This window comes from Podarcis muralis, chromosome 2, assembly GCF_964188315.1.
Source record: "Podarcis muralis chromosome 2, rPodMur119.hap1.1, whole genome shotgun sequence".
Classification (NCBI taxonomy): Eukaryota; Metazoa; Chordata; class Lepidosauria; order Squamata; family Lacertidae; genus Podarcis; species Podarcis muralis.
The window spans coordinates 80,198,232-80,223,546 of NC_135656.1; the positions used below are offsets into that span (position 1 = coordinate 80,198,232).

Below are 25,315 nucleotides of genomic sequence, written 5' to 3' on the forward strand. Positions count from 1 at the left end.
ATAGAAGAAGGGACTGAGATGTCACAGTGCTACATTCAAAGCCCTATGGTCAGCCATAAAATTCACAATCCCCCAAGTGCTTGGAGAAGAGAGAAGCATTATAAATCATTTTGGGTACATTAAATTACAGCAATTGACTTGCATCTTTCTGTTTTAGGTTATCAGCATGTAGGTTTCCAGAAATCCTAACAGTTCAAAACAGCAAACATGATTTTTCTCCCAAAACTTTTACTTTTATTAGAATTCTTCCATTAAAACTCTGCATATAATTTCAACCCTGTTTGAAAGCTACAGTGTTTGGTTTTCTTCTTAACCATCCTTATCCCAAAACACTGCCCCAGAACACAATGGGTGTACAACACAAACTACTCTGCATTCCTTGACTTGGACACTGCCACCTTCACAGCCTGGATGATGCCATCCTTATCGATGCCAAACATCCTAAGCAGCTCAGCTGATTTTCCGCTTCTTGGTATGTGGGACACAGCCAAGCGAGTGACTGTGATCCCTGGTTCTCCAACCACAGCCGCAGCAACGGCTTCTCCAATGCCACCTAGGGAAAGATCATATACAAATGGATGATAAGTCAAGGCTAACAAGCTTTATTTCTTTGTAAGCAGCTTAATCCAGCTATTTAAAAAGAAAACAATTGGATAGTTCAGAGGGATTGGAAAGGTTGCAAAGTTGTTTGTCCCATGAGAGGCTTTTGCCTAAACAGTTTTTCTTCTAAGAAGATTAGTGCTTTGATGCCCAATCAAGACAGCTGATTTCCAAGAGTCCACACAAGCCATCCAAGTAGAGTAGTTGATCATGAAGACACAGGAGATACAAAAATGCTATTTTAGAAATGTCTAAAGGACCTGTGGTAAAATGTTGCAGTGTGGAGTGCTCCTTTTTAGTGTTCCAGCCAGCCAGTTAGCTATGCTTTCCTCCACAAAATTCCATTCCATTATATCATTCCCCCGCCCCTCCACAGCAAACAATCAGCATTCTGAGCACAATGAGCTTGTTCATTCCTCAATGGACATCTTTGAGGTTCCTTAGCTATTTCCCCCCAAAGAATTTTTTTCTGGGAATGTTGGGGTCCACCCAAGCCTGCTGATACCTCCCCATTCTGCGAGGATGGTGTCATTTTGGCTATATAACTAATGGCGCTCATACCCTGAATATCTGAAATAGAAGAAACAATGTCTTAGATATGTAGCTTATTAGATGATGTTGGACCCCCATCAGCCCCAACCAACTAATGGTCAGGGATAATAGAGTGATATCTGGAGAGCCAGCAGCTCCACTACAACAGCAGGAAATGCAACTCCAACACAACAATGTTTAACTGTTGCAAGAGGACACCCAAGCTAGGATTGTCAAGCTAGGATAGTCATAAGAGAAATCTCTTTCATTTCTCTAGGTGTCTGTACCATGTATAAGTAGAGCTGAAGCACAGGAACTAGAAAATAATCTGTGTCCATGTATTTCTCATCATCGTTATTAATCACCTTCCATGTATGTCCAATGCAATATACAAAATATAAAAAATCCTCCAGCACAGAAGAGGAATTTAAAAACAAACAAAAAATGGACACCCATGGGAGAGGCGTATATACAGTACTGGATTTTTTCCCTTTGTTATCATGTGTGTTGACCTACCTTCATAGTAATGGTCTTCCACAGTGATAATTCTGCCTTTGGTTGCTCTTGCATTTTCAAGTATAGTTTTCTTATCCAGAGGTTTTATAGTGAATGGGTCAATCACTCTGATGGAAACTTTTTCTGAGAAAAAGAATGGGAACAGAATTATGCACCAGAGCATGTGGCTCAACAAAACACAGGAGAGGGGACTCGCTAATGTTTAACGTTTCATACACACTTATTAAAGCATCCCAACGGGGTCTTTGAAACCACTAAGTATTTGGTTCTAAGAATGGCCAGAATACAGTCAAAAACAAGCTGACTGATAACTAAACATAAGCCTTACTTTCTCGTTTCGTCATTCCCTAGAATGAGGGCACTCATGACCCACTTCCAAGGACCTTTACTATGATAATTGATCCCCAGAAGAATTAAGACACCCAGAAGCTATCTTATGGAACATCTAAAGAACTAGATAGCACAAGGTCATCATTCAGCTTCAGTCTTCTTAAAGCACAGTTGCCTGCTCATTTATCCAATGGCTATAATTGCATTAACTTATTAGTACTATCATCTTGTGGACTTCTCAATAGTGAGATTTCCTTTATTCCACCAAAGGTTATGTTGGAGAATGCCAATAGTCTTGGATAATCATTGCCCAGTACACTTCCGATAATAAAATGATGCTATCTGCAGTGAAATGAGTAGCAACACATGTGTTTCAAGGAGCAAAATGAGGATGGGAATATGTGAACTACTGCCAGTTAGGTAGCCTGTAACTGAAAGTGTTCAGGTATGGTACAACCTATATGTTTCAGGAAAGATGACATTTCATCTACTGTGAAGCAAACCACGGTTTACTTATCCAGGACTATCCATCTAGTAAGATCTTGTGCAGATGCAATATTCCTAATCAATATACCACATGCTCACTGACTTCTCCTTTCCCTCCTTCCCTTTCATCCATGGTTCATCTTGTACATGCATTGCATTGAGGCTGATCATAGTTACTCCGAACCAGGGTGACCTCAAGTGTTTTAGAACCAGTTTGCATCAGATTCACCAGTCCCTGTCAAAAGGGAATCTAGTTAGCTATTTTTAACAGTGATGTTAGTGGTGTAATGTTACACCATTGTTAAACAAACCATGGAAATTCACAAGGAAGAGAGGCCATGCAAATCCGTATCACATTTCCAGTCTCTATTGTTCATGCCAGGGCTACGTTGCTACAGATAAGGTACATGTTTGGGTTTGATTTTATATATTAAACTAACTTTTTTCTTGTTTTTTTACAAAATAGACTTAAGGCTCCAAGGAAAGGTGTAGTAATTAGATTACACTTCTAAAGAATTTCCTATTCCCCCCCCCCTTTATAGCCCTCATGTTCTTCCTTACAAATGGCTGGTGTGCATTTCTCAAAAGAGTTTGGTGTAATCACCTCTCTTCAGTTGCTCAGCTGCAGCCAGTGCCTCGTGCAGAGTTACTCCTGCTCCAATAACCGTGACCTGGTCATCTTTGCTCTTGAATACCACCTGATAACAACAGTAAAACAAAGAATTAGAGAAAGTTCTAGATTTACTGGAAAAAAGCTAGTAATAATCACTATGTTCAATGACTACGTTCTTGTAGTTCAAGTCTTTTAGCAACTTTCAAAATGGCGCTCACCTTGGCTTGTCCAACATGGAAATCCTCATTGCTGCCATAGATCACGGCATTTTCTGGACGACTGGTTCGTATGAAACAGATGCCCTGTTTTCAAAGTGAACACAGGATAGATTGTAACACCCACAATAACCCATGGAATTAAACTTCAAAACGGAAAAAAGGCATTTAAAAATCCAAACACCAAAACTAGTCTTTTTAAAGCTGAGGTATAAATGGAATGAAATAAACAGCCAACCAACAATGAAACTCTAACAAATTCACAGCAATGGGCACCCTTCCCTATATGCCTCTGCAACAGAAGAGAGCAAACTTCAGATTTGGAGGCAGTAATGGGCCAGATCCTTATCTTTTCCCCATCCCTATGCAGCAACTGTCAATCATCTGAGGTCATGAGGATGCCAGGCGATTGACGCCTGTCAAAAGTCCCTTGCACATTTCCTTCCTAATGTCCACTGCACTTGGGAAGTGCTGCACAATGAGGCATCCCAACATTACCTATCCTCCATCTGATGTCATGTATGATGTCAGGTGTAAGGCTTGCCTGAAATGAACTTGCAGGCCAAATATGGAGGGCCAGCAGGTTCCCCACCCCTGCTCTAAAACTCCCAAGCAAGCACCCTGTGGAAGAGTTGCAGACCTTTGTATTTGCAGCCAATTCTACTGCCTTTTCAGTGGATACAGCATCACTAGGGTAAAATACAGTTGAATTAGGAATGGCACGGAACATGCACAGATCTTCCAGCCCCATCTGTGAAGGTCCATCTTCACCTAGAAAAGAGATGGTTTGGGGCGGGGGATGAAAGAAAAATATCAGTGTCAAAAAGTGAACAAACTTCTCTGTATACTTCTTAAAACAAAAGGCATCCAAAATAAATATAAGGCACTCACAGGACATGGAAGGCTACCTACCCTCTTCTGCTTAAACTTGGAAATAGCAAAGAAAGAAGAGAGAAGGAAACTAAAAAGAAAGAAAACTAGGGTTATAAAGAAACTCATGGAAAAATGCAGACGTAAATGGTAACTAAAACAATAAAGCAGAAACTAAACCACTACCACAGAGGCAAAAGGAGAAGGAAACGGGATATAGGGCTACATACATGAGTACAGAAATGAAAGAAAATAAACGCACAATTTTAGCAAACTGGCAAAAGAAAAATGTACAAGGTAACAGTAGGCATGTCTCAATTATTGGTGGAACACAGAATAATTCATGATTCTATCAGAATGTCCCATCCTGGGAGGGGGCACTTGAAGCTCACAAGAAGCTTACTTTTCAGCGAAGATTGGCTCAATGAAGCCCACAGAGAGATGCATTATAATTAGGGATATATTTGGGTGTGTGGGTGTGGGTGTAGAGCAGTGAATGGCACAGTTCAAATCCCTCCAGGGCCAGCAGTAGGAAGAGCTGTGGATGCACTTGTGCCCTTCTGGTAGAAAAGAAAAGTATTTACAGGAAAGCAGTTAGAAGAACTGAGTGCATTTTTTCCAGCTTCTACTTGGCTGAACTGACTTGTGAACACTGTCTGCCTTAAAAAGGAGCCATTTTTAAAAAATGTGTTTACAAAAGTCATTTTTAAAAAATGTGGAAAAGTGTCTGCTTCCTGTTTCAGTACAATTGCCACACAGGATGCAGTAAGAGTTACGGAAATGACACTACCACATCCTTTATATATATACCTATTTAGTCAAGGACCCCAAAAAGCCCCAGTCGGTTGTGCATCTCTGCATTTTAATAAACTTGGGGTAGAGGTTTCTCTCATCATTGGAACTTAAGATCCCATTCTTGATAAGGGCAAGGATTGAACCTGCAGCCTCCTACATACAAACACACACTTCAGAAGTAGGCGAAGCTTTTATCCTGATGGCCGTGAGAGTTCTACTGAAATAAGATCTTGGCATGTGCAAAAAACAAATGCACGTCCCACCCTACAAACAGTAATAGAATGTGTGCACTGAAATACACTGGCACCTGTACTTAAAAGAGGGCTTCACTGTACTGTTGAAGAAGCAACTGGAAATTCTTTGAAGAGAAGCACAAGTGGCAAGTGGTGTTAGAAAGAATCTGAGGCTAATTAATGGCTAAAGCGAGCAACCTGAACATGCGACAGCACTGAGAGACAAGTATAGCAAAGCCCAAGCTGAAAATTCCTGAACCACTGCCAAGCTGTTCAGGCTTCACTGCTTACATTTCCAGTGCAAATTCTGAGTGCAGCATGAGGAACACTTAAGCCAATAAGGAAACTTCCACTGTGCTTTCCAAAGCTCAGATTTAAGAGGAAAATTGTGATAAGCCACTTGCAGTTCTAATCAGCTTATAGTATGGTATCATTACTGAACCATACACTTTGTCAATGAGCTATGAAGGAACAATATTGCTCCCAAAGATCTGGCAGCTGCTGGCAAAGGTGATTTATACTCACATCTATCAGACAAAACACTGTTCATAATAACCCAATTTGCACACACCCCTAAGGCAAATTATGTCTTGGCCAGAATGAGCAAGCATGCAGGTACCCAGAGAGAAAATTATGGTTACTTTGCTTATCTCTGGTCATGCTATTGCACTGCTTGTAGCTAAACCAGGGTTTGGCTTAGGGTTACGTTTGAACACAGACTTGAGGCTTGTCTCCCTCAAATAACCAAGGTTTTTGCTTGGTATAAATTCTGGTTTCTTGGGAGTGAGACTAACCACAAGCATAAGTTTACACAAAAGCTAAATTAAAGCATGTATTTGGCTCATGGCAGTGCAGCAGAACCAGGGGAATGACAAAGCGCATCAGTTTTCATGCTGGGCACCCACATGCTTGCTGATTCTTGCTAAGTCATAGTCTGGTTTAGTATTATGTACAAACAAGGTCATTATCCATATAGCAATAATAGAATAAAAGCTTGGGGGGAAAGCTTGCTTTGCTGTTTTAATTTTGTTGGGTATAGCCAGAGTGTCCTGCCCGTTGACACAATGGTAAAGTGTAATGGTCATTTGGAACTAAATGAGAATACACAGCATTTTCTAGCACATGTTGGAACAATCTCCGATACATCCAAAACTCACTTTATTTGTCTCTAATGTATACATGGAATGTCTATTGTAGGCAGATCAACTATGTGAGGTTTGAAAAGTACACTTTGGTCAAAGGACTTAGCAGACCATCAGTTTTAAAAGCCTCATTTCCTCTATGATGCAACAAGTGATATCAAATAAAAAGCAGAGAATAAAATTTGTATGGTAATAAGGTAGGGGGGGGGGAGATTCCTACAGAATTTTGAAATTACTTCCACTTCACGGGTAAAGCAAAGTTTAGATTTGAATGTTTGTTTCAAACTCTAATTTTAACCATGCCCCTTAGTTTTATGAGCTGTCTGTGTGCCTGCATCTGGGAGACTAAGGCAATCTGCTGAATAAATTTAAAGACGCTTACCAATGGATACACCGCAGTGAGATCCACAGAGGTTGATGTTGCTCTCGGAAATTGCTGCCATGCGGATCTGATCATATGCCCTGGTGTAAAATGTGGCAAAGGTGCTGGCAAACACAATGTTTCTGTCCCGGGTTGCACAACCAACGCCAACACTCACCTGTAATGGGGGAGGGGGGAGGGGAAGAGCAGATTAACCAGTTCCAGCAAAATGTGAGTGATACATGCTGAGGTAGCTGAATGTTTTATGCCTATATAAACTATATACGTTTTATATATTTATATTCTTCCTCTGAGGAGAAGTTCAGGGCAGTATACAAAGCTCTTCCCTACTCCCTACGTTATCCTTACAACAAGGTAGAGAAAAATGGGAGTGACTCAAGATCAGCTGGTAAGTTTAATAGATGAATGAACTTGGTCTCCATGCTCTTGGTCCAATTGCTACGTCACTAACTGACTAATAGAGCTGGAGTGCATAGAGGAGTGGGAAAGGAAATAAGAGTTACATGTGCCGACAGAATGATCATAGCAGGGCAGCCTGCTCTCGTGCACATGTTTGTGATGCACGAAATGTGCTTAAGCTCCTCAAGAAATTGGAAGTAATGGCTCGGGTTGCAGCAGCCTGATCTGCAGAGCTCTGAAGCAGAAGCTCTCTGACAATGGTAGGCTGGATATAGGGAGAGCAGCAGCAAGCTGTCCAAGGCCTGGGGGAAAGGAGAAACAGGGCAGGAGATGCTCTGAAAGAGGTGGTTAACTATGGGGCTGAAAGAGGAGGAGAACTATGGGGCAGTGGCGTAGCGTGGGTTGTCAGCACCCGGGGCAAGGCAAGTAATTTGCGCCCCCTAATCCACATTTAGGTAGGGGCAGAGAGCTGCGAGTGCGAGCGCCCCCCCCAGATGTTGCGCCCGGTGCCGCCGGCCCCCCCTGCACCCCCCACGCTACGCCACTGGGCTGATGCACTATGAAATGTGCCCTTGAATCAACCTGGCCGTTGCATGTTGCAGTGCACCTAGAAACCCTAGGCCTGTGGTTCCCAACATGGGGCACACACCCCACAGGGGGGCAATTTGATTTTTAAGGGGGGCAATTCGAGAATGAGTTAGACCAAGTTAATGACCTTTTAGCTTCCTCCATGTGAACAGGAGTTCCCTTTTTGAATACAGTAATAAGAATTATATGTCACTGGGGAGGATCAGGATTTTAGAGATGTTTAGGTGGGGCATGCCCCCCACCAAAGGTTGGGAACTACTGCTCTAAGCTCTTTAGGACATTGTATCTAACCAAGTCATCTTCACAGCAGAGTCACCGAAATCAATGGACAGCACTAACTTGAGTCTATTGATTTCAAAGGGTCTGCTTCAAGGATGACTTAGTTGAATACGAAACCTTATTTATAAAAGCAGGGTAATGGCAATGGTTTAATTATGAGAGTGAGAATTTATCCAAAAAACCCCTGCTTAGTTTGAAGGAAGAAACAAACGAAGAAACACCCAAACAAACCACCTTACCATGTTTTGTTCAGCGATGTAGCATTCAATGAAACGGCTGGGGTGCTCTTTTTTGAAGAGCTCAGAGAAAGTGGAATTTTTGGTATCCCCATCCAAAGCAACCACACGGTCACAGGCATGGCCCAGTTTGGCAAGGGCCAAGCCATAAGCTTTGCGAGTAGCAAACTGTGGAGAGGAAAAGGACATAGATGCCTCGTTTTCATTATGTTCAATTATTCTGTTATGCTGCAATTGCAAATCTCATAAATAAAAACCTTCGAAAATGAGTCCAAGACAAAACCAAAACCAATATTACACTGAAGAGTTTCAAAGAATCTCTAATGCTCCCCTGTAGTATGTTATAGTATACTTACGACCAACATTTTAAATGTTTACCATTCTGATCCTAAGCATAGAGATTGTCATAGCTAACTGAAGCATCTATAATATGTCCTTCCAATCCTGGTTAACTTCAAGCTTTCTGGTGTTGTACTAGTAGTACAAGGGTCTTTATACCCCTAGTCATCAAACACATCACAGCTGAAGCAGAAAGACCTAGGAAAGGGCCTAGGGGAAACTGTGCTGAGAGAAGCCAGGTTGTCCTCATACGGTCACACCAAGTGCAGTGTTGTCCTTTACTTGACTAAAAGCTAGCCATGGGAACACAACCAGCACTTCCCTAGAGAAGTGGAAACCCCAAACCACCCCTGCATGAGTTTCTCCTTCTGTCTCTGTTTACTTTGGCATCTAAGAGTTTCCATAAGGTTTTTGTCTTCCATGCTCTTCAAATCTGAGGACAGGGAGATAGACTGGCAAGTCTTCCTTTTCTTCTCCCATTTGCTGCATTAGTTCAGCTGCCTGACAGCTATAACTTGCTCTGCATCACAGCAGATGAAGGAGACAACTGGCCAGTCATGTGACTTTGCCACTACTAGACAAGAGGGACAGGCAAACTCTCTACCTGGTTCATTCTTAAAGAAACAAGAAGTCTACCTGGGTCTAGATATGGCAACCAAATTTGATCAGGATGTATCCCTTCCAGTCTGAAGTAGGGACCTGCAACCTTCACTTGCAGCCATCCTGAATGCGCAAGGCATCTCACGTGTGATGGCTCCACAAGTCCCATTCTTAGCAGTTACCTTAGAAGTGACTCACTAGAATTATGGCCTTAAACAGGCATGAAGTAAAGCATTTGCTTTGAGACTCACATGTACAAGATCAAGTTTGGCTCATCTTCAATAGTTTGAAATAGCATTTACTCTTCTCCCAAAAGGTGTGACATTTTGAATGGACATTTTGCTACTATGATGAATTTATTACAATTGGAACTCCGCTGAGTAGGTGGCTGAATGTCATCTGGAATATTTTACAGAATTCTGGACTGAAAGTTGTTTATTCTTATTAATCAACTCCATAAAAAACGCAGTTCCCAGAATAGTGAGCAAAAGCACCTTTCCAATCGCAAATATAAACCTAAGCTAGAATTGCTTGAGGAGAACAGAGAAAGACCATCCTACCTTCTCTCCCAACTTGTAATTTGGTGGTGAAGGCATCTTGACATTTCTGATGCTGACAACTGGTGCGTCTTCTTGCGGAAGGGCTGGAGAAAGCTTTTTCTTGTTCTGGATTCTATCATCAATCTCTGAAATGACTTGCTCAGCCATGTTTCTGGGAAGAGGTTTGCCATGCCAGTTTTCCTTATCCTCAACACCTGCGGATTACCATACACATAATTAAAAAAGGGAATTAAGTTAAATACAATACACTTTCTCAAAGTGTCAAAATCAGCAGCTTCTTCTGAGTTAGGCCCAAGTAAGCTAATAAGGTTATTTGCAAATGCAATCAACTTCCTATGAGGTTTAAGCTAGCGATGCCTTAGCCTGCCTCATTCCTGTTACTGTATTCCTTTGAAAGTCTCCTGACACACTTCCCTGATGCCCCTACAGCTGAATTCCTTCTCCCTCCCCATTATACTCCCGGTTCCATTATTCAAAGATGCTGATGCTGAACCAGTCATCAGAGTGTCATACTAAGACTGGAAATACCTGGGTTAAAATCCTCACTCGCCCCCCCCCCCCCACTCATCCAATGTCACTATCATTCAGCCTGACTTACTTCACAGAACTGCTTTGAGTTTAAAATTGGGAAGCAGGGGAGGGAGATCCCTGAGCTTCTCCAAGGACCTAGCAATCAATTAATAAAAATATAGTCCTAGTAATTCCTCCCTTCATCTTCTCGTCACCTCCTTTCTAGAGTAATCTCCTTTGGTGCTTGGGCCCACTAGAATGACAATATAACACACACATCTGCATCAGTTCAATTACAACATAAATGCATATTGCTATTATCCCTTTTTGGCCTCTCTTAGTCCTCTTTAGATCATGAGCCTCTGCAACACGTATCATCACAATTTTGCTTCTGCAATCCTGCTAGCTAAACCCTTGGAGCAGGTTGCGCTATGTGTTCAAGTAAATGAATAAAATCAAGCCAGCAAATCAATAACCTTGACTGCAATAATGACATGCTAGGTATTCTGTAATTAAGGACCTGAATAAGCAGGCACTCTGTGCAAGCACGAAACGTCTCTTTGCTTCGGGAAAGAGCATCAGACAGACTGAGCTCTCACAGTAACAGGAGCTAAATACTGGATTCTTTTCGCCATACAGAAGTCTCACAGAATGGCAGCATTTGTTCCTGAAAAATGACAAATATCCTAAGTTTATTTAGCTATTTTTGAAATGGCTTAAGCCAGCTGATGGATGCACAAGATTAAAAATGTAACATAATGGGGAGGAGGGGGGAATACATGATAAATGCATAGTGGCACAAACCCCCAGTTGCCTAGCGCAAAGAGATTCATTATTCATTGTGATTTCAGCTGGTTCTCTACCAGAGCAGAAAGGAATTCACATCCTTGCACGTATCCAAATTCAGCAGATGTGCCTGGGCTTTATTTAATTTTTAATGGGCACAGACCGCCAAACAGGCAGAAGGAGCACAAAGATCTCTGCTGCACGGCTAATGAAACATTTGATGTGTCCTGCCACTTGTGACAGCTCACAATTCATACTGGAGAGCCAAGCAGAAGATGATTCCTACCTACTATCTACCAAACAGTGGCAGATTACTTAACGTGAAGCAGGAGGAAAAGCACAAGAGATATTTTGAAGGCTAACTCAAACTTCATTTGATATAAATATATGATATGAGTGAGCATCGCATTCATATTTAACAACTACTGAATTTTTTTTAAAAATGTCCATGTGATTCTCTTGAAGTAGTACATTGATTTATGGTTTGAATACTGCACACTCCACTTTTCCTGATGGCTTCATAATTGGACCATAACCATTCTCAGGAATATGGAAGTACATATACAGGCATTCTCCTTTATGCTTCCTCATCCCCCTTGAATTGAGCCTAAACTTCTATTTTATTTAGCTTCACATCTCAGCACCATGCTTGAGACTTTTGTAGCATATTTATTGCACAAAAATCTTTTCCTTTACAATAATCAATGAGTTATGCTCCCTTAAGAACAGGGCTTTAAAAAATATTTCTGCTTAATATCCCAGATTGATCACATTTTATATAATTTGTGTGGAAGACTATTATTCAAGTCCTGAGGTATGCTAATCAGGTTTGTTTAGTGTTTTGATTTGCTTTTGATTTCGTGGTGTATATAAATCTGGCTAAATAACATCAGATATAGCAAAGGGTTATGTTGATATGAAGAATAATTTACGGCTGAAGCTCGGTGTGAAAATAAAAGGCTTAGAGTTCAGAGCTAGTGTTTCCCACTATGGCACATATTGTGTCACCTTATTGGCAGGCATAGACAACATGGTGTCCTTCAACCCCAGCCAACATGACCAATGCTGGTGACGTAGGAAGGGGGTGCGGTAAATGCGGGCCACCCCAGGTTTCATCACTGAGGGGGGGTGATCATGGGGCCTGATCTGCAGCATGCCCGAGCCACACATCTCTCCTGGGGAGTGACGTGGTGGCTCAGACACCTGCAGACTCCACGCTGCCCAAAACGGCAATGTGGGGCTTGCGGATTCTGTGGAGGTTCCGCGCAGCAGCGGCTTGCAGCGTCCCTGAGTGCAGGGCATTTGCGCCGCCCCGGGCGCTCGAGCAGTTAGCTATGCCACTGACCAACGCTCAATGATAGAGGGAGCTGTACTCCTGCGATGTCTGGAAGGCGACATGCCACCCTGTAATAAGGTGTCAGCCATCTTGCCATTTTAGTCACCTGCAAATTCAGAAATATTTAGCAGGCATTTCAGCTTGAGTGAGGAACTGATTTCAAAGAACTGGTTCATACTGAAGTCTTACTGGGGGAAATCAAGCCTTTCACACTTAGTATGTGGCATAAACATTTTCTAATGGAATCATTAATGACACTGATATATAATCTGAGATTTTCTGAAATCAAGCAGTATATATATTGACTTGCAGCTCAGTCTTTTCACCACTATGCTACACCAACTATCACATTTATTTCTCTCTCATTCATATATATATATGTGTGTGTATGTATATGTATATATGTATATATATGTGTGTGCGTGTGTATGAGAGAGAAATAAATGTGATAGTTGGTGTATTTATTTATTTCTCTCATATATATATATATATATATATATATATATATATATATGAGAAATAAATGTGAAAGTTGGTGTAGCATAGTGGTGAAAAGACTGAACTTGTAGTCAGGAAACCCCTGCTTTTGAATCTCACATCTGCCTTGAACTTACTAGGTGGCCATAGGCAAACCACTCTTTCGGTCTCAGACCCCTTTCAGCAAAACAGTGTTAATGTTAATCCAGGGTTGCTGTAAGGATTACATGAAAATATAAGTATTATGAAAGCACTATGGAATTCCTTATCATCATCCTTATCCTTAATTTAAAAAGTGGCTAGAAATACTATTAACAAGCAAATCATAGCGGTAGCTGCTGCTCAGCTGAAAAGTCTGCCGCCTGGCATCACCTGTTATTCCTTTGCCTTTATAAGTCTTGGCAATAATTGCAGTTGGCTGATGTTTGGCCTGGCCAAAGGCTTTGCACAGTTCCTCCACACTGTGCCCATCGACGACGATAGCATGCCAGCTAGGAATGCAAACAAACAGATTAGCTTTTAAAAGGATTTGCAGAGGCAAAGCTTTTTATAAGAGCTCCGTGCCGAATAAGCAAAAGCAAGCACTGAACTGGTACATATAGTTATATATTATTAATAAGCTACACGATGGCATTTTTTGTTGCAAGGTGCAGCTAAGATCCAAGGAATAGCTTAAGTGCACCAAAGGGCTTGGCACGCCCAATAAAGCCTAACCTTTATAAATGAATAATAAAAGAACCAGTAGCTAAGAATATTTGGCAAGAATGTATCATGGACTAAAAGATAAATATCTTCCAAGTATTCATAAGCATAAAGGACCTTTGCAAAAACCAAGAATTATCTCTCTGAATAATAAGTTTTTATTTTTTCCACTTACTATCGCATTCTCTTTGTGGGCTCAAAGGCTATAAGCTACCTTCAACCTGTTTAACCACTTTATTAAAATAACTATAAACTAAAGCAAGGTCTAGAATACTTGCTAAGGATACAAGAATCTATAACAATAAATCCTTTCTGAAATAGAGGCAACACCTATGTGACCTAAAGGCTCAAATAGTTCAATGGGGCCTTTAAGCGTTTTAAGGAGTGAGGAAATAGCCAGTTTCCTCAAATGTGACAAATTTCAACAGAGCCAGAAATAAACGCTATGAAAGCATGACTGTCAACGGCTAGACAAATTTTTAAAAAGCTTCCTTGCCATTTTGTGCTCTTCAAATGAAAGAACAGGCTGACTCCTGGACAAAATTTAACAACCTGTATTGGCCTTTACTTTTCTGTATTTATGATCCCTTTATATTGACTATCATGGCTCCAAGTTGGATGCAGAAGTCTCTGTTTGTGGAAGGGATTGAGATTCAGTGGAGGCTCCCAAGGCATGAAGAAGGCAAGGTGATTTTCACCAAATCTGCCTTCTCCGTGTAGCCCCATGTGCTCTGTATCCTGACACTCTGGAGCAGCTTTTCAGAGAACACAGGAATTTTGGGGGAGGAATCAGGGGGGAAATGCCCTCTTCCTTCAGCGGGAGAGCCCTGTGGGAAGACTGCTGCCCCTAGAGATTTTGATTCTGCATTTAATGATCCTCCGAACCCAATCCACAAATTGAAAAGAGCACAGAGCAACCAAAGTTGAAGACATCATATATTTCTCAAATACATACATACATACATACATACATACATACATACATACATACCCAAAGGCTTCACAACGTTTTTGGTAGATTTCAACATGATGCTGCAGAGGCGCAGGGTCACTTTGTCCAAGTCGGTTAATGTCAAGAATAGCAACCAAATTATCCAGCTTGTAGAACCCAGCAAAGGCCATTGCCTCCCAAACTGAACCTTCAGACAATTCTCCATCACCGAGGACACAATAAACACGGTAGCTGCGTATTGAACAACAAAAATATTCAGTATCGTAAGTTGACAAAGGAGGAAAAGCACTTTTTTCAGATAAGTCTACACAGTATGGACAATACAACGGTAGCCCCAATGAAATATTTTGCCTTTAAATGACACTCTTCCTACATAGATTTTGTTGGCCCTTCTTCAAAGCCTATAACATGCTTCAGCTCTCTGAGGAATTTTGCTTCTGAATACTTCCCTTTCTTTTTACCATTTTTTGTTGCATCATTATTACATAACCTAGTTAGGTGTTACAGCAACATATCTGTGTATCTGGAGAAAATAGGCCTGGGTCTTAGGAGCAAAAGGCAGGCAGGGGCACAGGACACCTCCGTGACTTACATCTCTAAAGCCCATCATGTCAGGCACATGCTTCCTAGCTTGACAGACTTTTGGTATCAAAACAACTTCAAGTGACAGCCATGGAAAGTCCAGTATATCACTTCCTTTTATTCTTAAATTCAGACCCTGTCACCATCCCCAGCTTCCTGTGTGGCTGGGGAAGAACTGGATTTCAACACAGACCTGCTGCCGTTACATTCGGTTTCACCCTTAGGACAGGGGCAGGAAACTTGTGGCTGCCCGTATGCCCTTGGACTACAAAGCCAACTATCTGTGAACAATGGCCATGCTGGACAGAAGTTTCTAGTTCAGCAACATCTGAAAGGCCTTAAGTTTCCCACCGCTGACTTTGCTACAACCAGAATGAGTGCACTTCACATACTATTACACGGCCTTCTCAAACTTGGGTCCCCAGATGTTGTTGGACCACAACTTCCATCATCCCTGACCACTGGTCCTGGTAGCTAGGAATGATGGGAGTTGTAGTCCAACAACATCCGGGGACCCAAGTTTGAGAAAGGTTGCTATAATGTTTCCAAAGCATGCTCTCTGGGTACTAAAGGCATTAAGATGTCTTGGGTTATTTCTGTTCTGGCGGCCAGTTTATTTTGATTTATTCCTTTAATCAGAGAGAAAGTATACAATCCTCATTAGATGGGTCGATCCAAATGTCTTGTTTGTGTTGGTTTGTGACTCATTTATACTAAACAAGCTAAAGTGATTTATAGTACTGGATGCGACATAAAATAAATTTTATGAGCCTAAAAGGTGAACCAGACAAAGGCTCATCTAGTCCAGCTTTCTGTTTCCACCAACAATCCAGCAAATGCGTTCTGGAAAATAGTCACCAAAACATAATTTTAAAATCTAATTTAAAATAATGAGTCAGTTTTGAAGACAGGAGGAAGAAAACACAATTTTTTAGGGCTGTGTCAAAGTAATCACAGAAAACTTACACATGTGCAGATAAAAGCTTTACGCTAGCTATGCCATATTTCTTATGGCTGCCATCCGCAGGGGTATGGACACAAGATTTACGCCTGCATTTGGGGATTTGGTTTGACAGGTCACACAAGGCTTGTGGATGCTCTCTGATGTCCTGTTCTACGATCAGGCTTGCACTAGAGACATAAGCCTGCCTTAAATGTCATGGCTTCTCCCCTTCCACAAGAATCGTGGGAAGTATTGATCTTATTAAAAAGCCCTCCCCCTCCCTTTGTGGAATGAGCCTATGGAATGAGCTGCTGCAGGATATGGTAGCAGCCACTAGCCTAGATGGCTTTAAAAGCAGATTAGACAAATTCATAGAATATAAAAGGCTATTAGCTGCCACTAGTTAATGATGGCTATATGCTACCTCCAGATTTAGACAGGACGCCACTGAAATATGGTTGCTGGAAACAATAGTTGGAAATGTCTTCATATTCTGCTTGTGGGCTGCCATCGGGCATCTAACCGGCTAGACTAGATAGGTCTTTGCTCTGATGCAGCAAGATTCTGTCAGCACCCATGCAAAATTACAGCACCCATGCAAAATTACAGCACCCATGCAAAATTACAGTCATTTAGAAGCTATGTCTGACATTACTGGAACCTTAAGCACAGATTAATATTGGTTTTAGGATTCTAACATAAATGTGCCCTGAGAGGACAGCTTTTTTTCATAGTCATACACCATGAGAAACAGGGCTGCAGACAAGTATTATTCAGCTCCATAATGCAGGTTTTTAAGACCAAAATTCAAGCCCTCCTAGTGTAGTTCACTGAACTAACTTCATTTGTTCCTGTAGGCTGCTGCGGTTGTTAAGAGGCCTAATAATGTGTGCCCGTGTGCCCTAGAAAGTATTTAAAGAGCTCGTAATGAGCAGCAAGAATAATCTGAAACACACATTATTCTCTACTTTTGGTTTTTCCGCCTAAGTCAAAGCCTCACCTAAAGGTAATCAAAATGAGTAACCAGAGGGAAGCTGTGAGTCATTAGTGCCAATTATTGTAGAACGAGAATGTAACCTTGAGGGGGGAAAGGTGCTCTAACAATGACTCTTACTGTAAAGCTGGAATGAATGTGTGCCTGCTAAACACACCATCACTGTGACTCAGCAAAATCCTTGGGAAAGCTCAGCTACTACTTAACAAGTGCTGCTTATAATCTATCCAGCCAGAGGCAAGGATTTGCACATTATTCAGTATGTATATTTGAGTCTAAATGCTTAACCTGTAAGAACTGCTACACCTCAAGGGAAAACAAGTTGGGACACTAAAATGCTTGAAGTTTTGTTTGCTTGTTTTATAGTTCATAGCTCCAACCAGCACCAATGGAAACTCCCTTTCTGGGTTGAAATGACAGCATGAGGCATATTTAGCAGAGGATAGAATTTCCCACCCACATATCGCTATTAGCTGTAAAAAACAACAACAACCAAACATACAAATGCAACTTCCAAATGCATTTAGAGTCATGTTTAATTTGGCCCTCAGTTGTGGCCTACTGCAGTTAAATAAAAGGTTCAGCCCCACTTCCATTATACTGGGTTTACCCGCACTTCTTTTGTGTCATTAGCATCTGCCACAAGTAAAAGCACTGGGAGCGACAGTCTTGCACAGCAATGTTCCTTCTTGGTACGGCTGATTATATTAATATAAATTAGAAATCTTTTGATTTATTAAAAAGGTGCCCAAGACTCAGCCTTGCATTTAAGCACTAGCCTGGTAGCCACACGTGATTAGGAATTGCATGCAGGTTGAGCGGATGATGCAATTCTAAGCAGGCAAGTGAGTGGTGTTAACAGAGGGATAGAGGAGTCTGTCCCTGCTGAGCAACCAGCAGAGAGACTAAGGGAGCTGCCGGAGGATGGAAACCCTTTCCCATTTACTTCCAGCACACAATGCCACAGCTTGTTGCAAAAGGAACAGAGCTCTCCATCCATCCTTTGTTAGCCACCAGCAAGCTTGTAAACAGTTCTGCAGGCTAGTAACTTCTATGGGCTTATTTACAAGGTCTGTGAGTTTTAAAAAGCAAAGCAAAAGAACTGATTTTAAAAACATTCTTAGAAAAAGCTGCAGATGGCAGGTGTTGTCTTTGAAGAGGCATCCCCTGTCCCCTCTCTCTTACAGAGGATGAAAAGTCTCTGGTAAGATGGCGCCTACTGCAACATGTGCAGGCATTCAAGAGTATGCTGGCATTGTTGTTTATTCTGATACAAATTTACATAGTTATAGTCAACTAAAAACCATATGATCAAGTAACTAGCATTTCTTTAATCAGGTGACAGTTCTACTTTATGATTTTTTCAAATGAGCAAAGGCCAATATGGATTGTGATGCATCCTGGTAGGGACAGCAAGGAGCCACTGTGAAGTAACTGCTGCATTGTGCAATTTGATGCCATTTTTTTTCCTGGCAGACATTTAATGGGTGATTTGCTACCCATCCCAGTATCTCATGATGGGGAATGCACCGGCAGCAGCATTTAAACCTAATATGCAGCTGTTAAAAGGCCCAGGAGGCTGATGGAACAAAGTTGACAATCCTAGATGGACTTAACATTCCTCTCTCTTGATTTTGTGAATCAAACTCAACTCCAAGTGACAGGGTTTCTCTCCCCCCCCCCCCAATTTAGCTTTTCTGCATTTCCTACTTCCTCAAATACTTTACAGATGGCTGTATAATTTCTGGGCTATTTGTCTATTTGCCAAAACATCAGTGTGCAAATTAAATGTATTTGTGTGAGAGGTGAGGTGGGGTGTGTGAATATAGCAAGCTGGCAATAATACAGCAAGGCAGGAATAAAAATGGATAAATACTGATGAGAGCAGTTCATGCTATCATCTACAGTAAATATCATTTGTGTTAGAGCACGTATCTGCAAACTTTATTAGTCACCTAGCTAAATTACGATTTTACAAAACGCTGGCTATTCCCCAGCATGACGTGCAAAGAGCCAGTGAGCACCAACCGTAGGCAGAGATAAAGTCTTTCTATGAATACCACCTGCCAGGCTGCATTAAGATCAGCACATCAGTGTACACAGAAATGCTTTCAAGCAAGTGAAGTGTGCAATGTAAAATTGCATTTACTCAGCAACCCAGATTTTCATGCTCTAATACTGTCACATAAAATACATCAACTTCCCCAACACACACAGACAAATGCCTTTGGATATCTACTTTTCTTTAACACCACATGAAGATTTTCATACCAGTTCTAACAGGACTATTGCCCTTGAACTCACTACGAGTTGTACAACAGGGTTCTTCTGCATAATATCCTCTAACACCTTTGTTGGACAATGCTGTGTTGCCATAACAATCTTTGAACAAAATTCGCTTTCACTCAAGCTAAATACTGCTTTCATATAAAGTCACCTTTCTATTCCATTGTCACTAGCATTATTTCTGCAGAGGCATGGAGATTCTCGCTCTTTCTCTCATATGTACATGGGCACCGAACAAGCTATAATTGCAATTCAAAAGGTTGTGGACCAGATTTGGCATTTCTTTGCTCTGTGCCCAATTTAACAACAGATGAATCTTGTTAATTTAGCAGGGTCTGCATTCTCAAACTTGAGATTGGAAACTTGATTGTGTAACAGCATCATGGGCAGTTTTGCTTCATTTCCTTATCCATCCATATACCTTCATGAAAGCAAAGAGGGTGAAATATTTTCAAGATACCTGGCTTTGTCAAAGTACTTCCCAGTGTAGGCCATACCGCATGCAGCACCCAATCCTTGACCGAGTGATCCAGTAGCGACATCAGTGAATGCTTGTTTCTAAGAAGAAGAAGCAATAGCATGTAATCAAAAGAATATCTACTTCATAAACCCTAAGCTTTCAATCCTAGGCACACCAGCAGTGAGCCCAGTTTGGGGTTACTTCCAAGTAAGCATTCACAGAACAGGCTGCATGTTCAACCCTGACCCAAAGTTCCCACAGGTATATCTAGTGCAGCAGGGAAAGATACCAGCCTAACTCTCTGAAGACTAATTTGTTAAACTCACCTTTTCACCATCAATACTCATCTTTTTAGCCATCTATATTATCTAAGGACTGTACCCCACCCAACCCCACCCTGCCCTTGAAATCTGGCCCTTAGTCAGCCTTAGCTGCCAGGTCAAGCACTCCCTCTGAGCACTTCAGCAAGTCATGAGAAGAGCCTATGGGCTGCATCCAATACAACTGGCGTTCCATTCATGCAACAAGACTACTACCCCTACGTCTTCTGTGTGACCCAAAAATCTGCTCTGGATCAGATTTTAAGGGTGCACAAGGAACTGCAGGGAAGAGGAAGCAGACACTCCCATGTGCAAGAGGTAGTATGTTGTGTGAGCAGATCAGCAGCACCGGATGCAACCCTACATGAGTAAATTAATGCAATACAGGTGTGCCAGGAGTTAAGTATTACTCTGCAGTCATAACCCATACGGCACATCTCTGAAGGTCTGAGATGCAAAAGCTGCACCTGCCCCAAATATTTAAAGCCCCGTTTTCTGCTCTTAGCTGGCAGCTGTTGCAATGGTCATGTTAAACAGATTCTAACAAATGAAGAAAGCATGCTGAACTAATTATCTTGATCAACCGTACATTTCAAAAACAGCTGCTCATTAGGTGAGCTTCAGCATCTAGGGTAGGCAGTGGCAGTGTGTGGACGGGATTTGTGATGAAGCATCCATCCATTCTCAGAGGTATGAGAGATGTGTTGGAGCATCATAAAAAGTAGCCTGTTTTAAAGGGACCCCTGACCATTAGCTTCAGTCATGGATGACTCTGGGGTTGCGGCACTCATCTCGCTTTACTGGCCAAGGGAGCCGGCGTACAGCTTCCAGGTCATGAGGCCAGCATGTGGCCAGCATGACTAAGCCACTTCTGGTGAACCAGAGCAGCACACGGAAACGCCGTTTACCTTCCCGCCAGAGCGGTACCTATTTATCTACTTGCACCTCGTGCTTTCGAACTGCTAGGTTGGCAGGAGCCTGTTTTAATACCATAGCTAATATTGACGTGCATGAAAGTAAAGGCATTGAGTGCCCTTCTAAAATGTAAAAGTAATCTTTTTTGGTTGCTTTCTCGGGGGGGGGGGGCGGCGGCGGCACATTTATACTTCATTTGTTGTCAACCCAGGGGTTTATTTCTGTCACCTAAACCATTGCTAAACTATCACTACGAACCAGATGTTGACAGTAGTGTAAAAGGTGCACAAACTTTTTGATTCCTAAGGCAATCTCCCTGCGTTTTCCCAAAATACTCACTGGCACAGGGTGGCCTTCCAAAATGGAATCAATTTTCCTCAGGTTTAATAACTCTGATTCATGGAGGAAGCCTGCTTCAGCCCAGGCAGCATACAGGATTGGGGCTGCATGACCCTAGAGGAAGGGGAAGAAACAAAACCAGCAATTGCAGGCCATCTTAAGAAGAGAGGCCAAATAGCATGCAAGGATATGGAAATGCTCATGTCAACATGTTGCCCTCATATTCTGCTTGCAGGCATCTGGTTGTCTACTGCAAGAACAGGATGCTAGACTAGATGGGATTTTTGCTTGATGCAGCAAAGCTCTTGTGTTGTTGTTTTTTGTTTTAAATTAACTATTGAGGAGAAAAACCATTAGATATCATACTAGTGACATGGTCCCTGCTGAAGGGTCTTATTCAAATTGGAGAGTTTAAATGAGGCAAAAAGGGACAGTGAAGTAGTAGAAGGGGGAAAGGGGCTCAACAGAAAATGGGGACGGCTGTTCTAGAATAGGAAACAGCATGGCAAACATGGCAAAAACAGGAGTAGGAAGTAATGGGAAAGAGTGGGAGCAGACAAGCAGTTAGAACAGGAATAAGGGAAAGTTTTTAAAAATAGGTATGTCTACATGTGCAAGGGGGGAAAATATTTCAAGTCAAAGACCAGAAGTCTGCAAATACTTTCTCCCAGTCCCTCCTCTGTTCTGCTCATTGTAGGGAGAAGCAAATGCCCAAAGTGAGAAAAAATCCCAAGGATCCTGCAATAGATGGGGCCTCCTGGTTAATGGCTTGCTTCTCTTCATAAGTGAGTTTGAGCCCCTCCCCATCTCAAGGTGTACAAAGAAGTAGAGATAAGGAGTAACAGCCCAAAGCAAAAGACAGTCGGCTGAATTTCAAGTTCCACTGAAATTAAAGTCCCTTTGGCGACTTGTCCTACTGATTCCAATAGGACTTAGGTGTGACTAACTTGATTGGCATTTGAGCCAATGTCTCAAAAGCCCAAGGAGTTTGAAACAAGTGCATGAATCCAAGGGTCAGCGCAGAAATTGTGAAGGATGGCAAAGAAATTCTTGGATTTTTTGCATTGTTGTATAAGAACACTGCTGAGGATATATTTTTCCCTGTTGCAAAGAGCCATTAGGAAACAGAGTAGAGTATTCAATCAGAGATAGCCTTCAGGAGAGTAATGAAAAAGATCTAGCTCTTACCTTGGAAAGAACAAACCGGTCATTGTTGGGATTTCTGGGATCCTGCGGCTTGTACCTCATGGTATGGAAAAACAGCACAGACATGATTTCTGCAGCACTGCAACATGACGTTGGGTGGCTGCAAATCAAAGCACACGGAGCGTTACAACTGCAGCCTCTTGTCAGGTCACATTCCTGTCACTGAAACACCAACATGCTCATCCTTCCAGGCTTCCACGGGGAAACGTGCCATTAGAAGTGCCTGTGAGAACTCCTTCCATCTACTATCATCCTAGCGTCCATTAGCTCTGATCAGTTAAGAGAAGAGGATGTTGTGTTATCTCCCCCAAAATGGATGCTGAAATGTAAGCTTCAGTGAGAGGGCACCTTGAGCTACTTTCTCTCCACTAAGATCAAGAAAGAGCATCAGAATCAGCAGCTATTGTGTTCATGAAGTTACACGTTCACCTACTTTTAGAGAAAAGCTTCATTTCCTGTGAAAGGCCCAAGGAGATCTCCTTGACCTGAACGAAGCCCTGACAATACTTAGGTATTTTGGGGAAATGGCCCCTCGCCTATGGTTTATTATACGTGGCTAAAGGGTATTCGCTGCCTAGATGCAGCTGGACTCTACCTCTCACCAGCCCCAGCCAGGATGATGGGAGTGTAGTCCAGCAATATCGGAAAGGACACAAGTTAGCCACTTTGAAAGAGCACTTATCTGACTAGATGTTAAGTTTTAATGAGCACTTATAAAGGAAAGTTAAGCTTCAGAAAACAAATGGGTGCATTATGACATTGGATATGTTTTCTCTCTTTCGAGAGCACAAGTTGAAGGAGATTTGCAGCAGGGATTTCAATGACATTGTGAAGGAGCATGTCATCTATGATTTTCTCCTGAGCTTCAGGGAAGGGTTTCAGTTGGTTTGCAAAATAACCGTGTCAGTACATTACTAAAAGGAAGATGAACAAGAGAGATGCCCTTTCTAGCACTGCAGATTATTAGGCTGTTTCAGGACAAGAAACAAGTACAATTCTGTTTAACCTAGTATAAACTTGAAGTGGCTTGCTTCCTCCTCCTCTATATCCCGATGTGATCTTAAGGATCAACAGCAAACAATTCTTGTAGTACCACACCTGAGCATCATGTTCGGGCAGCAAGAGAGATTCTCCACAGTTGTTAAACTAATTTCTTTAAGAGGTTTCTAAAAGCCCCGACTTGCCTTGAAAAGAAAAAGAAAAACCTCAATAGATCTGGCTTTTGAATGGTAGAGTGGGAATTCCTTTCCCGCCCCACTTCATTTTTCATTTGTGAACATTTGTCATACCCTTTTAAGATATTGCCTACCCTGAACGATTATCACAGGGAAACTAGAAATTAACATTTCTAGGGACTGGAGAAACTGAGAAAGCAAGCATTACCCTGCAGTGAGATTTGCTTTGTCTCTAAAAGACAGAATTTATAAGAATGCGTACAGTTAATTATAGATAGTATAACAGTATTCCATAAGCAAGGCATCTGGATTTCAGAATTTGGACTTATCAATAATATATCATTTATTTTAATATATTTAACAGAATTTTACAGCTCAACCCTATGTATGATTGATTACTTAGCCCTGCTTCAAGTGTGGAGAAACCTTTTGGCTCCACAGGCCAGATCCAACTCATGGGCCAAATTTAACAAGTGAGTGAGGATGCCTACCTGTCAACCCACATTCTGTCACAAACAATATCAAGGTATTTTGCCCTTTGAAATCCCAAAGTCAGGACTTCAAAGTTTGTAGCAGGCACGAAGGCACTGCTAACATCTGTTTCACTACAAGGGGTTTACAGTGAAACAGCTGCTGAAATGAAGAAAAAGCTTGCTTTTAGCAGTGCTTTGCTACCTGCTGAGCGCTCTGAAAGTGCAGCCAAACTGAGCAGATTTGGGTGTGTGAGGGAGTTTCCTGTAGGATCACCCTTTCTTTGCATCAGCCAATGTACCAGGAGGGCAATCCTGCTTAGTGCTGGGTACCAGTTTTGTGCAGCATTTCAAAGGCCCCCCACCCTTATCTGTATGACCCTCAGAAGTAGACAGGTGAGCGTGGCTTGCCCAAAATGGCTTTGCAGTCCAAATGGGGAAAGTTGGCAGGCCAAAACTGGCCCCCTGAGCTGGAGGTTCCTCTCTCCTGTCCTACTGGGTTCAATTAGGCTTAAAAGGTAAAGGTAAAGGGAGCCCTGACTGTTTGGTACAGTCGCAGATGACTCTGGGGTTGCGGCGCTCATCTCGCTTTATTGGCCGAGGGAGCCGGCATACAGCTTCCGGGTCATGTGGCCAGCATGACTAAGCCGCTTCTGGCAAACCAGAGCAGCGCACAGAAACGCCGTTCACCTTCCTGCCAGAGCGCTACCTATTTATCTACTTGTACTTTTGAAATGTGCTTTTGAACTGCTAGGTTGGCAGGTGCAGGGACTGAGCAACGGGAGCTCACCGCATCGTGGGGATTCGAACTGCCGACCTTCTGATCGGCAAGCCCTAGGCTCTGTGGTTTAACCCACAGCGCCACCCGCGTCCCAATGAGGCTACTTCCTAGTATAAGTGTATTATGGACTACAGAATTAGAGTAAAACGGTTCATAAATTTATGGCTGAAGTCTGTGACCCAGGATCATGCTCAATTTTAAACATTACTAGTCTAAAAGCGTCAGTAGCTTGTAATGATCCAGTGGAATGAATTGTCAGTTGTACTAGCTGACATGCTATAGGGCAGCTATAATAGTTAACAGCCAGAAATCCTGTTCATAGAGCAACGGTCTACTAGTTTGGCTGTCACAAGGCATTTTCCCTTTG

At 42.1% G+C, this 25,315-nt stretch overlaps 1 protein-coding gene across 2 annotated transcripts in view; it reads right to left on the minus strand.

The window, feature by feature from the left end:
• Positions 1–208: 208 nt before the first annotated feature.
• Positions 209–25,315, minus strand: part of TKT (transketolase) — a 33,982-nt gene continuing 8,875 nt past the window's right edge. Inside the window, exons 1-14 of one of the 2 annotated variants that reach the window (XM_028719026.2) lie at positions 23,621–24,671; positions 22,505–22,622; positions 21,317–21,430; positions 19,743–19,840; positions 14,517–14,708; positions 13,196–13,314; positions 9,715–9,908; positions 8,219–8,383; positions 6,714–6,870; positions 3,932–4,062; positions 3,295–3,378; positions 3,068–3,161; positions 1,648–1,770; positions 209–553 (exon numbers count right to left, since the gene is read on the minus strand). In XM_028719026.2, coding sequence (XP_028574859.1) covers positions 366–553; positions 1,648–1,770; positions 3,068–3,161; positions 3,295–3,378; positions 3,932–4,062; positions 6,714–6,870; positions 8,219–8,383; positions 9,715–9,908; positions 13,196–13,314; positions 14,517–14,708; positions 19,743–19,840; positions 21,317–21,430; positions 22,505–22,622; positions 23,621–23,631 — 1,788 coding nt within the window. In that variant the 5' untranslated portion in view covers positions 23,632–24,671 and the 3' untranslated portion in view covers positions 209–365. Of the gene's footprint in view, positions 554–1,647; positions 1,771–3,067; positions 3,162–3,294; positions 3,379–3,931; positions 4,063–6,713; positions 6,871–8,218; positions 8,384–9,714; positions 9,909–13,195; positions 13,315–14,516; positions 14,709–19,742; positions 19,841–21,316; positions 21,431–22,504; positions 22,623–23,620; positions 24,672–25,315 lie in introns of those variants that run through there. The other variant, XM_028719025.2, reaches the window with a different exon arrangement.